This window comes from Otolemur garnettii, unplaced genomic scaffold (genome assembly GCF_000181295.1).
Source record: "Otolemur garnettii isolate 467f Iridium unplaced genomic scaffold, OtoGar3 scaffold00042, whole genome shotgun sequence".
Classification (NCBI taxonomy): domain Eukaryota; kingdom Metazoa; phylum Chordata; class Mammalia; order Primates; family Galagidae; genus Otolemur; species Otolemur garnettii.
In genome coordinates, this window is record NW_003852437.1 from 931,155 (window position 1) to 948,227 (window position 17,073).

Consider the following 17,073-nt stretch of genomic DNA (forward strand, 5'->3'; position numbering starts at 1 on the left):
CATTAATGAATGAGGTTGGAGGACATCAGGGGTGAAGCAGAAGGACACTCCCTGGAACAGCAGGATCACAGAAGCCCTGCTCTTCTCTTTACAAGTCATAAAACACAGCACTTGAAAGAGCTAGCAAGTCCTCCTTAGCTAATTACATCTAATGACACGTTCTTGGCTTTCTGGAAGTAAGAGCCAGGGCGTGCACCAGACAATCCACTTTATAAATGTGTTTGGAAACACACTCCAAGATGTCCAGGGCCTGGCCCTGGGTCACTGTGGATAATTTGCAGGCGTCCTATTCACCCTCCAAGGGACCTCTGGTTGTTAGGGGGGCTGAGGAAACATCAAGGGAAGCACATTTTAAAATATAAGGCAGCAAACCCTCTTCTCTGCTTAATGACTTGCTTTGCTGAATCTCATTCTTTGCACTTAATTTGCACAGGGCCTGCTACATAGCAAGGAAATCCTTTGAAGGCTAAAACTGTCTCCCAGCCCAGTAGGTTGTCAGGCATCCTGGGCCAGGGCAGGAGCAGGAAATGCACTGGTCAGAGCTCTGTCCTTCCCCCAGAGCCAGCCTGGCCTCAGAGGCCATTGGGTCAACACTATCCAGCAGGTGTATTGGTGGTTGGTGCACTCACTCGCGTGGGCCTGCGAAGTGCACATTCTCATGAAAATGAGGGAGGTGCCAGTCAGCTGGCTGATGACAGAGGCCCAGGGGTCCCCAGGCAGGCTAGCCCTGCCCCTGGAACCACTGGCCAGTCAGCTGACAGATCCAATTGTGAGACAGACCCCCAGCAGGCCAGAGGAGAGCAGGAATCTAAAGGCCATCAGTTTGGAAATGAGGCACAGTGACAGTGACACTATGCTTAATGGAGCACTGAGAAAGAGAATGTACAGAATCCAAAGCCAGCAATTTAATAAAGAGAGGGTGTCAAAACGTAAATTTGAAGGTCTGTATTATTATCAGAAGGCTACAGCTGCTGAATTAAACACAGAATTCTAAAACACTTCATCAACATCAAACACACAGGGCTTAGAACAACCGACTGGAGTACAGTCATGCGTTAGCACTGGGGATAAGTTCTGAGGAAGGTGTCCTTAGGAGATTCTGTCACTGTGGGAACATCACAGTGCACACACACAGATAAGCCAAAGGACATCGCCTACTACACCGAGGCTGTACAGCAAGGTGGAGGCATTTCTCTTGGGCTACAGACCTACCTGGCTGGGTGTACTGCATACTGTAAGCAGTGGTAATATAATGGGAAGTATTTGTATAGCTACATATAGGAAAAGTACGGTCAAAATACAGTAGTCTTCTGGGGCCATCACTGTATATAAGGTCTGTTGTTGACCAAAACGTCGTAGTGTAGTGTGTGACTGTAATTAAAGAGGTAAACAGACGAGCTAGTACCAGCTCTTCGAATCCTATAAAACACACATTACTCCACTATGAAGGCATTTCCCAGAGCCCTGTGCAGGTTCAAATTGTACAAAAACGTGCAATAAAATATTTACATTTAAATACCTATCCCTTGCCTTGTAATTTGTTTCAATACAAAATCTGATTTTTCTTTCTTTTTCACTCTTTTTTTTTTTTCTAAAGAATCCTGGAGTCAAATGGCATCTCCTCTAAAAATAATTCCATCTTTTTGTAAAATTTAAGGTGGCATTTTAGGTAGAAAGAAATGATGTTTCTGTCCAAATAGTTCAAATTTCGATTCCTCTGAAGCAGAAATAAATGTATTAAAAATGCCTTTTCAAGGACAGCTGCACTACCGTGTAAATAAAGGTAGATTTCTAAAGTAATTGCTCATTAGAAGAAAGCGAACCAACCATTAAATTGGAAAACGTCTTACCTTGAAAAGTTGAGGAAATGAACATGTCGGGTGAATAAATAGGGCTGTTCGGCAGTACTTATATTTTTAATCAGTTCCATCTATTAAAAAAAGTACAAAATTAGCATATATAGGATCTGATTTACCAAGCCACGTTAAGCTAAAGGTTATCCATCCAGCTCCGTCCAACCCCACATGCTACCTCTGGACCAGGGCCGAACAGCTGTGCTTTACGCAGTATCTATGTGCTTTCACGTAAGGCTTCTGGGTGAATAAAACAGTGCCTTCCAAATTTACAGTCCTGTATCTAATTTAGTTGATTGCTACCATGAAAACACATGACAGACTAAGTCATTTCAACTGGAAAAATCAGTGTGTTGCTGTACCAAAATGCAAAAAAAAAAATAAAAAAATGCCTGCTGTCCCCTCCTTCAAGTCAAATCGAGGAACAAGGTCAATCATTACTTTCTATTTCTATAATGATATTGTTGAGATATACTGAACTATTAAAACTCCTACTGCGGAATTTTAAAATGGTAATAAAATGAGGTACCCCTTCATGTTCTTCTCTTTGATTATAAAAATTTATAAGGAACATACATCATAGGAAACACACAAACCCCCAATCGTCCTGGTTTTTTAGTGGGTGGTCCACCGAATTATTTATTTGCCGTGATCAGCAAGGCAAAAAGTGGTTTCTATTCATATAAACTAACTTTTATGGACTTCTGGAACATGTCATGATACAGAAAATGTTTAGTCAAATCTGTTAGAAATTCCACACATTCTTATGACTCCCTGACTTCCTGAACTCCACTTTCCCCTGATTTTCTAACTGGCCCCACCAAATGGACATACTGTGGAATTAAAAAAAAACAAAAACCACACTGAAGATGGCTGCTTAGGAGGCGCCTCAGACACGCAGCATTTCTTATTTGCTGAAATAGTTCAAGTTGAAAACTGGAAACAAAGCCCGTCATTCACACATTGACCACAGTAGCTAGAACGACAGTGAAATCAGAACTGGAACTTCGGGACAGTCACAGACCTGACAGAATACTCGGGCCTGCCTGGTTCCCTCGTGTCTGACACGGGACTGACACATACAGAAGTGCTCAGCAAATATTTGTCCGATGAATTAACTCCAACTCAAACATGCTGTAGGGACTGTTACACTAGAATCCCAGCATCTAACCCCCTCGATTGGATATTCCTGCTCACAGTGATTGAAGAAATGAAACTGAATTTTAAACGTAAATTGCAGTTCGTAAACCCTATTACTCTGTTAGTCGGTGGCAGGTCTGGTAAATAATGGTCTGCCTGTCCCTAGCTTGAGGATAAAAGGAAACTGAATGCTGCCCTTTTATCTACTGTTTTTCCTCTACAAACCCCACGCATGTGCTTGTTTTGGGTAGCAAAACATCCCACTTGGTCACATTGTTAATTGTCATCTTTGATGGACTTATCAACAGAGTTAAAGATTTGGAAGCACAGCCATAGGTAATTTCTCTCTGAAGGTGCCTGCTTAGAGAAATAACTCTTGACCATATGTATGTTGAATGCAAAGGCCATTAATGCTTTAATTTTTGGATGATTTTTATTCAGATATTTCTCTGCACACAGTCAAGAAGGACGCCTAGTACTGCACAAGAAAACTGGGGGAGCAGGCCAGAAGGAAACCATTTCCCCCCATATTTAACGTTATATCATATTCTCTAAACACATGTCAATGTGTTAAATTTAATGGATGAACAGTAGTAGTTAGATTTTGAGAACAGTGTCATAATAGTCATAAAGCTGTCTATTTCACAAGAAAAAGTGCATTAGCAGTGACAATGTATAACTCTTTCTAGACGTAGCTTTAAACACAGAATAAAGGTACTAATGCTCATGTTTATTGCATTAGCTGGGTATAGGCAGAGAGCACATTGCAGCTCTCAGCCAGGTTTGTCTGCACAAATGCTAAGACTTTCCCCACTTCCAGTCACAGCAGGGGCCTCCTCAGCACCTACTGCTAGCACCTAGGGTCCCTTGGCTGCTCCTCCCCTGTGGCCCCAACCTGCCTTTTCTCTTGCTTAAGCATATTTGCATACTGGCATCATGGGTGGCAATGACACTGCTGAGAATCAGCACGGAGACTTCTGCTCCTCAGAAGACACACACAGCAGTGTGTCCTAATGGTGCCCCCAGATGTGCCCTGGCCGCCATGCTCTCGGTTCTCACTCATCTTCACACTTTATCCAGACCAGTCCCTCTCTGGTCCTGGCATTCTCCGCACTCCCACTGTTGGTCTGAGTCTTCCCTGGACGCTCGTATTCAGTGACCTCCCAAGTCATGTTAATCATACCTGTGCCACCTCCCTCAACTGGCTGTTGTGGCCAGGCTGACTAGACCCCTCCATGCTCCTTCCTCACACCAAAGACTGACCAAAGCTCAGGTTTAATTTCCTCTTCTGGAGTGTTCTTCCACTTCTCCTCGTATGTCCAAACCCTAACCACTCTACTACTCTCTACCTTTGGCTAAAATGCTTACCTCCCCCAGGGAGCCTTCCTAGACCTTTCTTTCTTTTTTTTTTTTTAGATAGAGTCTCATTTTGTCGCCCTTGGTAAAGTGCTGTGGCATCACAGTTCACAGCAACCTCAAACTCTTGGGCTCAAGTGACCCTCTCACCTCAGCCTCCCGAGTAGCTGGGACTACAAGCACCCACCACAACACCCAGCTACTTTTTAGAGACAGGGTCTTGCACTCCTGAGCTCAAGAGATCCACCTGCTTCCACCTCCCACAGTGCTGGGATTACAGGTGTGAGCCATGGTGCCTGGCCTCTTCCTAGATCTTTCATTCAACACCCACGATCTCCACTCTATGTCAGGCAATGTCCTGCCTGGGACTGTAGCTACGGAAATAACAGATTTGGGTCTTGGTGTCAGGAAGCTCAGAGTCTGTGGTGAGGTGGATGAGAAAGCAGGTACAACCGTACAATACCTTCCATGGGACAGAAGGCACACAGGACAGGTGCCTGTCCCTACTGTAGACAGAGAGGCGCTGCTTCCCCAGGGAGGTTTCCCTGAGTGGTTTGGAAGGGCCCATATGAGTTCGAGCTGCAGCATTGCAGACGAGTGAACAGAAGATGCAAAGGACAGGAAAAAAGGTGACATTGGTATTAAGAAAAGTGCAGAAGTCCAATGTGCCAGAGGTCAGGGCTGGGTCATCAAGGTAGCAGGTGAGACGGGACAGTTAGGCAGGCGCCAGGTAACTGAGAGCACTGCGGGTCATGGGAAGGATTCTGACATTTATCTTGTGGGCAACAGCCAGCCAGAATTTTTCCCCCCAGATCTGTGGGCAGGGTGGAGAGCGTGAGAGGGTAAGGAGTAGAGACAGAAGCTGAGCTAGGAAGACCGGGCAGCAAGCCCAACAGCAAGTGATGAGGGCATGAACTAGACAGCAGATCGCAGAGGGGTCCCAGACGGATGAGGAACATCCGCATCGCCTGGGCCTGGTTAGAAAGGAGTTGGCTTTGAAGATCTTTAGCTAGAAATGGTGTGGTCTTATTTGACCTTCTACAGCCCCATGTCTGAAATCTTTTCAAGACATCCACTTTCTATGGTACACTAAGTTTGAGCGAGATCATAAACTCTGTGAGGACTGGCACCAGGCCTTATTTATCCTCTAGAAAGCCAGAAGCAGTTACCTGCACAGAATATATGCCTCTTATTCATGGAGTGAAGATATCACCTTTAGAAATCCTTTTGTTGGAGTCAAGAAATGTAGAGCGAACTGAATTCTCTAGGACTCAGGCAATAATTTTAGCCTTTCTGGGACAAACTGTATGTTCCCTATCCTAGGGTTACATAGAACAATTTACCTTTATGACATTCAGGATATAAGAACACCAAACAAACTCCCATTTTCTGAGCACCTCCTTGGGGCTACATGCATGTTGTCACTTTATCTTCACAAAGATAAAACGTACAGGCTGAGAAAGTGCCACACAGGAAGGCTGCAAGGATTGCTTCAAGTCTTACTGACACAAGGAAGAGGAGGCAGGATTGAAGCCCAAGCCTTTCACATCCCTAAGCTCGGCTCCATATCACCGGCTACAATCAGCATTCCCACTGCTGTTTGATCTGCATGTCAGCTTTTAAGATGGGAGAAGAGGGTTAGTTAGCACAACACCTCCCGGGAAGAGAGAGGGGTTATGGGAAAATAGTTTCTACTTTCCTGGGATGTGCTGAAAAGTGGAAAGAAAGTTCTAACAAGTGTAAAAATATTGAGAAATAATACAAAAATAAAAGCCTTAAAATGCCAGGGAGACTATTCTTTAAAAGTTCTTGATGGGAAAATAAGAGAATAAACAAGAAAAGGAAATGAATTTTAAATACTAAAAAAAGGTACCTATGCAATGGAGTGTATCCAAAAGAAGTTCCATCGTGAGGGAGGGTGGAGCAGAAAACAATTACCCACAGTTCTACTGACACAGTCACACTTTGGTCCCTCCTCTTTAAGCAAGTACTTGTCAACAGCCACAGTTTCTAACCCTAGAAATTGTGTCTAAATTGTGTCACTAATGAACAACTAAGGACGCCTTTGCCAGGAGGATGAGGGGAAGGCTGGTCCTGTTTTGCAAAGCATCTGATATGAAAGAAAGAGCATGTTTTTAACACATCAAAGAAAAATAAGGAGTCTCTAAGGGGAGGATTCCTTGGCCCTTTAACCTCAGAGGCTGGGAGGGTGGCTGGGATGGTCTGCGGGAAGCCATCAGTGCCACCCAGGCCTGTGTGAAGAAGAGGCCCACCAGGGGGCGCAAGGACATGAGCAAGGCAAACAGGCTGGGTCTGATTACATAGAAAATCAGTCTCAGGAAGAAACACGTTTTATTACTTCAGGCCTGTTGCTTCTTCCTCGTTTTTATTGTTTTTCCTTTCCATCAAGTTTCTCTTAGCGGACTCAGTTGTTGTCCACAGGGCTCTAAGGCAAGAACTTGCCGGCAGAGCTGGGTGGAGCACTTCCCACACCTGAGGACCCTGTCCCCACACCTGAGGACCCTGTCCCCACACCTGTGGACCCTGTCCCCACACCTGTGGACCCCATCCCCACTCCTCTGAAGTCAGGGAGCTCCGAGGGTCATTCTAAGAGAGTCTGTTCCCAAAAGTTTCAAGCAATGGAAACAATCCCTGGAATAGCGCAGGATCCTCAGGAGACAACACGTAATAAACCTTCAGGAAGGGAGAGAAGCATCCTCAGGGGTTTGAGAGATTCGCCCAGGACAGAGGAATTTCCTAGCTCGGTGGAGGCTTCACTTTACTAAAAGGAAAACTTCCCAGTACTCGGAGCCGTTCATGCAATGATTCTTCACTAGAACTGTACAGGAGGACCTCCTTGGGAGTTATTTGTTCCCCAAAAGGTATAAATACCTAGGCCCTATCCTTACAAATCCAACTCTGTATTTTGCAATGGGACCTAAATATTGTGGAAAAGGCCCCCAGAAGATTTTGATGTCCATCACGCTAAAGAACTATTTTTTAATGGCTTCCTGTTGTTTAATGAATGAAGTTCCAACTTCAAGCCTAGCATTCAAAGTTCTCTAGGATTTGACACCAGTTCACTGTCAAGTCTTATTTTTCTACAATTCTAATTTTTTTTTGGGGGGGTGGGGGCACAGAGTCTCTGTTGGTCAAGCTAAAGTACAGTGGCGTCATCACAGCTCCCAGCAACCTCAAACTACTGGGCTCAAGTGATCCTCTTGCCTCAGCCTCCCCAGTAGCTGAGACTATAGCCTCAGCTGTGCCTGGCTAAAGTTTTCTAATTTTTGTTAAGATGGGAATCTTGTTCTTGCTCAGGCTGGTCTTAAACTCCTGGCCTCAAGTATTCTCCCATCTCTGTCTCCCAAAGTGCTAGGATTACAATCATGAGCCACTGTATCCGGCTCACATTATGCTTAATTCACATTACATTCTATTCAGTTTCCTGCACATACTCTTCCCTATGAAGTGGGATGATAATTCTTTCCGAATAATGTTGCTTTGAGGATTAGAAATAAGGCGCTTAAACATTCACAGTGGTGTCTGATGTTCCGTATACACCTTAATTATAGTTCCTCAATAATTATTCATCATAGTGAATGAATAAACAATGAGAAATGAATGTGCGGCCCTTTTTGGTTAAACAGAACCCAGATGACCATGCTGAGGGCAACCTAGAGCTTCTTCAAATCTAACACGGCTTCTGTAGGTGAGTTGCAGTTTTTGTGGGTCTCACTGCTTTGGAGTCACCAGTTAGGCTTGGACCTAGCAGTGGGCGAGAGCGATGGGAGACAGAAGTTTAAAACATTATCAGGAAATACAGCTTTGGACCAAGAGGCTAGAGCAACCTACAGCCCCTGGGCACTCTGAATACTCTTCAAGGTTTGGGACACTGGAATGGTGCTGAATAGGAGCTGTGTAGTTTAGAGCGGAACAGTGGCCTTTGCTGGTATGATGGGGGTGGGGGAGGCGGGTCTTGTATCCCACAAATCATGAAGTGGGATTCTGTGGGAGGTCAATGTGTCACAGGGGAGGGGCTAAGATGGCAGATGAGAAAAAATAAATAAATAAATGTGTCACAAACGCTTGTGATACATCCTGTGACCACATAAAACTGGAAAACACTAGGTGTAACCCAGGTGAACAGATTTTGTTTTTGTTAATTCTCAAAGTCTCTAAAATGTACATCATCATTGTGAATTGATTCATTCTGACAAGGCATGCAGCATTTCCCAAATGTATTGAACTCATGGTACTACCTGTCTTTCATTGTCACAGGGGACCCAGATTCTCAGGAGCACACCAAAGGAAATGCTGATGGGATGGTTTTGACATTCTGGGGTAGAGTGACAGGAGATTCTGTGATACAGTCTCCAGCCTCCTGAGGGACTCACCCCAGAGTCTCCAGGAAAAGGGCCATTGCAACTCTACATTTAAAAGGCTCTGCTGGGGGTGCCATGGCACAGTGGATAACCGATGCCTCAGGGGAATGGCTTTGGCATCAGCAGTGCCTGAATTCAAGGTCAGGCATCACAGATGGTCATTGTATTATACACATTATGTTTGGAAAATGGCTTGATCTGATTGTCTTAGTTTTATCATCCATATCATAGGGATTCATCATATCCACTCTGGTCTACTTTCAGGTCCAAAAGAGTTAAATGAAATAACGAAGTAAGACAATTAGCATGTAGTAGTAGATGCTGTAGCCCATTTGTAATACTCAGCTTCAACAGAAATAGAAATAATCAAATTATTTGCTGTCTCAACATTTTCAGCTCTTCTCCAACAAGAATGAAATAATTGTGGCTTCATATGTCTATGATATATCTGGGGCACCCCGACCTTTCTTGTACTTATAACAACGCTCTGAAAGATAGTATCAGACCGTTAATAAAGATGGTTATAATTTTTTTAAGTGATCACATCCTAAGATTTCTGTAAAACAAACTCTATCTTTCAAAACGGTACATAATCTCCATTTTCCAAGAGATCATTTAAGCCAGCCCGGGGAACTGAAATCTGATTTTAGAGCATAAATGAAATGAGGTCATCGTGGGTTTGCATTATATGCTGTGCAAAGGTCCAACATTTGGCCAGCAGCAGCTGTCCATGCACTGCTGTTGAGGCAGAATTTTCCAAAATATAAACTTCAAAGGTGTTTCTATTTCCATAAGGACAGATGTAATGGGATTTTTATAGGCATTCTAACATTTGGCATCTTCACGCTGCCTTCCCTTCTTAACAATCCCTTCAGTATCTTGTTCCATTAAAAAGATTTTAACAATTTTGTGTGTGCATGAGAGAGAGAGAAAGAGAGAGAGAGAGAGTGTGTGTGTGCGAGAGATGACTACCCTCCAGAGAGAATGCATGTGTGAATGTGACTCTGGCCAGAGGGTACTTTTGTGTGTAAATGAAATGGTACAGATAATTCCAGTCTTATTAAGGGACACTATTCTAAAGTTCATTTGTAAGTCAGTAGTTTGGAACTTGGACTAAATTTTCTCATAAAAGAAATGCTCTACCCAGTGGATAGAGTCCCAGGCTAGCCCACAAGAGCCTGTTTAACTCAGGCTGTACCAGAAGCAGAATTGTTATTAACTCTAGAGAATAGCGATGTCATGGGAAGAAACTTTTCAGAGTTAGACTGTTTATGGGTAAAAGAGCCACTGACTATAAAATTTTCACTAGTCTCCTAAATCATTTCCTCCTTTTTCCTTTAATAAGTCTCTAAGAAGAAGACCTATTCATACCACAAATTATTTCTTGAATCTATTAAGATAAAATGACATTGTCTTTTCTCTGCTTGTTTTATGCACTCTGAGACTATAGAAAAAGTGGATACGCAGAACAAGAAAAAGAGTCTCTCTGAACAGCATTGAGCTATGACGTACTTTGAACTTGGTTGCTTGTCATTTTGTTTTCTTGCTACTCTGTGTGTGCCAGAGCCCGATGAGCGGCTGCAGATAGGCAGTCATCACCGTTGGTAGGTTTGTTTTTATGCCAAAATTATAGATTTGCCTTTTCTACCTTATTGTGACCTTTGCCTTTTTAAAACTTGTCTTATAACTTTATGGGAATAACTAAATAATGAAAAATATTCTAGCTCACACTGACCCCAGGAATCAGCAACGTTTCAACTACACAATATATAGATTATGCTAGCAGTTATATAAATACATCGCAGAATCACAGGGCTGGAAAGAACCTTACAAATTGTCTATTCCCTGGCTTCCAGACAAGCCAGCCATTCCAAACAGATGAGAGCTAACCTATATTTTAGAGGCGAAGGATGACTTTGTCTTTAACCCTTTTTGGAGCTAACACTCTACCCTCTGTTTGTAAGTTACTGTTGATTTTTAATCTAAATGATTCTCTTCACAGCTACAACTGAATTTTACTTCCTTATGCTTGCTCCTTAAAGGAAACAAAGTAGGTTCCTCTGTGCAAAACTCATGGCATATTTAAAGATTAAATTTTGTGTTTTCTCTTCCAGAACATTCCTGAACATCTTAACATCTAATCCTTTAGTACCACTGTCTCACATTCTCTTGCTTGTTACTCCCCTACTCAGCAGTGGGAACGAAGATCTGGCAACTAAAAACAGGTTCCACATACACGCATTATTTGAATAAAATCTGATAAACAGGCCTGAAAAGTTAGACTCAAAAGAAAATCAAAGTTAATACTTCTAATAAAATTGCATTAACCTAGGCTGTTTATTTATACTTGCTTTCAGGTAGTTAAAAGGGCATCACCAGCCTAATCATCATATTCACTCTTCATTTAAGCAGGGAAATCAAAGCAAACTTGACCTTATTAAACAAAGTCATGCACAGAATGCCGTAGCCTTAAAGGCCACCAAAGATAAGTCTATCCTACAAAACCTGCAAGGAGTAACCTCAAAATATTAATAATTTTTGCTCAGTGGCTCACGTCTATAATCCTAGCACTCTGGGAGGCTGAGGTGGGTGGATTGCTTGAGCTCAGGAATTTGAGACCAGTCTGAGCAAGAGCGAGACTCTGTCTCTACTTAAAAAAAACCCAAAAAACAAAAACTAGTTGGGTGTTATGGCACGTGCCCATAGTCTCAGCTAATCAGGAGGTTGAGGCAAGAAGATTGCTTGAACCCAAGAGTTTGAGGCTACTGTGAGCTATGATAATGCCGAGGCACTCTACCGAGAGTGACAGAGTGAGATTCTGTCTCAAAAACTGAAGAAAATAATAATAACAATAATTTTTGCCGATTAGTCACGACTGTTTAAACTTGGTACTTAAGAGACTCTTTAATGGAAGTTTTCAGATGACCAGGCGTTTTGATCTTTATGTTCTGGAAGACACTAAACATATTGCCTTAACTTTAGAGCAAGTAGTGTCAGCTTTGCTACTGTCTTACAACAGCCCCACTTCCCCCCAGGATTAAGGGGAAAGATGGGATCAGAAAATTAGGAGTGAGATTCCCTCTGTTTGTGAGGGTCTAAATGTCTTGAAGGTGAGATTATGGATATGGTAGCAATGTTCATAATTATGATCTGCCCCCATATGAACCACATGCCCTGTTTATTCCCTATACTCACTACCATTCATTGGTAGCTGCTCATCCTAAGTATTTCAGGGGACAGGAGCAAGTTTTTGAGACTAGGCTGACCAATGTGACCCATAAAGTGACTGTGAGAATACCATGCCTAACTATTTTACACTCGCAAAGCACCTCCCTGGAGACAGTCACCTCTACCTCTATAGGTAGATAGATTTTGTTGATACAGCTGAATCAGCCTTCATGGTTTCCTAGAAGAGGACAGCACTCCTAACCAGCCATTCACATGTCCACCTGCATGGCTTAGCTACATCGGGGGACAATTGTTCCTGCAAAATGAGGTAATTCCTTTCTTACCACTGAACATTCCAAATACTGCTCCCAAAGCCTAAGCTCTCTGAGCTTAGCCTAGCAGGAAGCTGGTGTCTCCCATCACCCAATCAGATTTCTGGCCCAAACATTTTCTCTTCACTAGAACCATAAAGATTTAGGACACCCTTGAGAAAATACAGGGAAAAAAATGCTCAATTTGAGAAGGTGTGGGCATGAGCTCAGTGGTGTGGCTATTTGAGATGTACATATTGCTAATTTTAGCTAAACGGATGAGTAACAGCAAGTGTATACTGTCCTCCATCGGTCCTAAAAAAAGTATCCCTTCGGGGAAACTTCCTGGTTTCTAGAATTGCAGAATCCTTAACTTCAATTTCCTTCCACAGTCTGGCAAAAATACAGCATGAACCTGAAATGCTGATCTTCATCTGCAGTAGTCTGGAGGATGTCCGGCAAGGCACCCACCAATTACACAAACGAGCTGAAGCAAAATACAATTTAACAACGGGCAAAGTCAACTTACTTGTTCATTTTTAGTAAGCCTGGTTTTGTTGTGAATGTCTGATGTGACCAAATTAAATCCGTGCTTCTCTGACAAGATTCTCAGAAGCAAGACCACAGTGCGGCTCCCACACTTGCCTACTCTGTTGTATACCACCTGGCTCGGGAAGGGTAGCACCTGCGGGGAGAGCAAGAGAGCGAGCATGAAATGTCCGTGCCAAAATACTTAGGATGCTTCCCTCAATTTCAGGACAACAGACACTTGTCAGATCTAGAAGAAAAGCGTCTTTATTAGGTTACTCAAAGGACAGAAGAGATGAACCAGTATTAACCTCCAGGGTATAACTTGAGAGAAGTCCTGGTCTTGTTATCTCTCTGCACTGGTACTAATACTGACAGTATTTCATGCAGTCTGTAAGATCGATTATGAAGCTTATTTTATTGCTTCTTAGGAAAAAATATACAAGTACTGTAGAACCACTATAAGTTGACCATCCAAGGGTTATAACAAATCGGTCAACATACAAAAGTGGTCAATGAAAGGAACTAGGCCTACTGTACTGATATGTATAAAAGGTGCTAGTTCCATCTACGAAAATTAGGTTGACTTAAGGAGGTGGTCTATGGAGGGAGGTGGTCAACTATAGTGGTTCTACTGTATATACTTGACTGACAATTTTTTTTTTTTTGCCAAGTTATATTATGCTTTTTCAGAACATCTTAATTTATACTGATCAAGGAAAAATATGGTAATTAAAATCACTGAGATATAATTCACATACTATAAAATTCACTCTTTTAAAATGTACAATTCAATAGTTTTTCACATGTTCATGAAGTTTGCAACCATCACCACTATCTAATCCCAAACGTTTTCATCACCCCCAGAAATACCCCGCACCCATTAGCAATCACTTTCCATTTTGACCATCACCCTGTACCCTGGAAACCATTGATCTACTTTCTGTCCCTATGGTTTTGCCTATAGGATGCTGGGCATTTCATATAAATGAAATCACACAGTGTGTGGTTTTTTGTATCTGGCCCTGTTTACTCAGCATGTTTTTCCGGGTTCATTCATGTTGTAGTATGAATGAATACTTTATTCCTTTATATAGCTTCATGATGTACATTGTAGAGATATATCATATTTTGTTTACATTTTCATCAATTGATGGCTATGAGGATTCTTCCACTTTTTGGCTACCAGCAATAATGAACATTTGTGTATTAGGTTTTTGCATGGACATGTTTCGGATTCTCTTGGGTATATACCTAGGAGTATAGTTTATGGATCCTATGGTGGCTCTATGTTTAATTTTTGGAAGATCTGCCAATTGTTTTCAATACAACTGTACTATGTTATATTTCTACCAGCAACGTATAGGGTTCCAATTTCTCCACACTCTTGCCAACATTTATTATTGCCTTTTTTTTTGTTTATCACAGCCATCTCAGTGGGTGTGAAGTGGTATTTCATTGTGGTTTTGATTTGCATTTCTCCTATGACTAATGATGTTGTATTTTTTTCATGTGCTTACTGGCCATTTATGTATTTTCTTTGGAAAAATGTTCATTTAAATCCATCACTCATTTTAAAATTGCCTTTCTATTGTTGGGTTTTTAGAGTTCTATATATATACATATTCTAGATTTGTAAATACGTGATTTGCAAATATCTCCCCCCATTCTTTGGGTTGTCTTTCACTTGTTTGATAGTGTCCTTTGAAGGATGAAAGTTTTTAATTTGGGGCTTGGGTGTGGTGGCTCATGCTTCTAATCCTGGCACTTAGAGAGGCCTAGGCATGACTGGTGGAAGCCAGGAATTTGAGATCAGCCTGAGTAATGTAATGAAAGCCCATCTCTTTAAAAAATGGAAAAGAAATTAGTTAGGTGTGCTAGCATGCACCTGTAGTCCCAGCTACTTGGGAGGCTGAGACAGGAGGATCACCTGAGACTAGGAGTTTTAGGTTATAGTGGGCTATGATGATGCCACTATACTCTAGCTGGGTGACAGAGTTAGATTCTGTCTGAATAAAAATGTTTTTAATTTTCATGGAGTCCAATTTATCTAATTTTGCCTTGGTTGACTGTAATTTTGGTGTCATATTTAAGAAACTATTGCCTAATACAGAATCATAAACATACATACTTATCTTTTCTCCTAAGAGTTTTATAGTTTTAGTTCTAATATGTAGTTCTTTGATCCATTTTGAGTTATTTTCAAGAATGTTGTGAGCTATTGGTCTGCTTCATTCTTCTGCATGTAGATATCCCATTGTCTCAGCACCATGTTGAAAAGACTATTCTTTCCCTATTTAACTGTTTCCCTATTTAACTTGTTGAAACCCCATTAATCATAAATGTTTTTGTGGTTATTACTATTTTAGGATTCTCAACTCTATAGTATTGATTTATGTTTACCCTTACGCCAAAACCATACAGTCTTGATTATCACAGCTTTATTATAAGTTTTAAAATTGTGAAGGGTAAGTCCCTCCAATTTTGTTCTTTTTAAGGACTGTTTGGCTCTTCTGGATTCTCTACATTTCTACATCAATTTTAGGATCAGCTTGACAATATCTGTAAAAAGGCAGTGGAGACTTTGAAAAGAATTTCACTGAACTGTAGATCCTTTAGAAGATTCCTATCACCTTAACAATATTAAGTCTTCCAATCCATGAACATGGAATGTCTTTTGACTTAATTAGTTCTCCTTTAATTTGTTTCATTGGTGTTTTATAGTTTTTAATTTACAAGCCTTATGCTTTTTTGTCAAATTTATTCTTTTAATCATATTATAAGTGAAGTTATTTTCTTAACTTAATTTTTGGACTGATTGTTCATTGGTAGAAATAGAATTGATTTTTATGTATGGATCTTACTAGTATATTCTGCACTCTTGCAAAACTCATTTATTAGCTTTCATAATTTTTGTGTTTAGATTCTTTACAAGCTATTATGGAAAGCATCTATGATTATTTATATCCTCAAAAAATATTATTTCCATTTGTAATGTGCAATACTGACCAACAACTCACAGGTGATAACCAAAGGATTCCTTCATTCAGCCCATACCTATAATAGAAATTCATAAAAACAGCCCAAAACTAAAGAATAAAGTATGGTATGAAATATACTTTAAAATTTGCCTTAAGGAATGCTATTTGAATTTTAGCCTTTGTCATTATAGGTTAACTTCTTTTCCTGAACTATTTTATATGCAAGGTAACATTTCTTCAGTTTGGAGCTTAAAGGCTAATTGTCATTGGAGTAAAACATAATGCCAGCATGACTCACGGAGCAATCAGCCTTGTGCCATTTTGATAGAATTCTTCCACCATGTATTCTCTGCTTCTAAGTAGCACCTTGTTCCTTTAGGGCCAATCAGTATCTTCTGTTTTGTGTCTGCAAGGTGCCTAGATGGAGCTTTGTACAGAAAGGGTTTCAACAGACAGAGACTGATTGATTCCTGACTGCTCTGAGGGGTTCAGTGTGCTGCTTAACACTAATTAACATAATGATCTGGATAAAAAGTGAAACTTAGAGAATCTTCATTACAGCTGTTCTTTCTCGCCAAGGGCTAACAGAGGTCATCAGGGTAAATAAAAAGACAGTGATGAGTGCTCCAAAAGTCTGTTCTCAGGACACAACTGGAGTGCAAATACTCCGAGGTGCTCTTAGCTCTAAGGTTTTCACGCAGGAAGGTTGAACTGGGCTTCGTGTTTAATCTAATGATATACATTGAGTTTTTATAAGTTCGACCTTCCATTACAACCAGGGTGGGGTATGGAGTACAGTTTGGAGTAACAAAGCTGCCAACATAAAATTTAAGTTCTCCATAGAAACAAACAGTTCAATAATTGGGATGGAGGGAGGTTTTTCCTGTACTTTGTTAGAGAAGGGCAGGTCTATCTTAGAAGGTGTAAATGAATACCTGAGGCAATTAACTAGAAAACTTAGGTGAAGTCCCTTAATTTCTCCTGAATGTCTGGGGTAATCAACACAGAACAGGCTTAGTATCTACCTTACTGCTTTTCCAGTGAACATCCATAACCAAAGATGTTCTTTACCTTTAGATTATTGGTTAATTTGGTTTTTTTATAAGATGTTAATTATAGGTTTTTTTTATTAGTCTTGTCAGAAGCTCCCAACTAATGGTTATAAATACTTGTCACTTAGAAAAAAAAACACTTAGATGAGAACAAAAATTCCCGTGTCGTTCCTACAGCTGAATCTATGGTAATAATTTAAGAGAAAGGAGAGCATGGCATCCCCACTGTAACTCCAGGGCATCCCCACTGTAACTCCAGGGCATCCCCACTGTAACTCCAGGGCATCCCCACTGTAACTCCA

The 17,073-nt window shown here is 41.2% G+C and overlaps 1 protein-coding gene across 1 annotated transcript in view; it reads right to left on the reverse strand.

Moving 5' to 3' along the window:
* Positions 1 to 17,073, reverse strand: part of UST (uronyl 2-sulfotransferase) — a 276,736-nt gene that overhangs the window by 100,504 nt on the left and 159,159 nt on the right. The window contains exons 3-4 of the mRNA XM_003790259.3: positions 12,740 to 12,895; positions 1,851 to 1,930 (exon numbers count right to left, since the gene is read on the reverse strand). Of these exons, the coding sequence (XP_003790307.1) occupies positions 1,851 to 1,930; positions 12,740 to 12,895 (236 nt within the window). The remainder of the gene's footprint in view (positions 1 to 1,850; positions 1,931 to 12,739; positions 12,896 to 17,073) is intronic.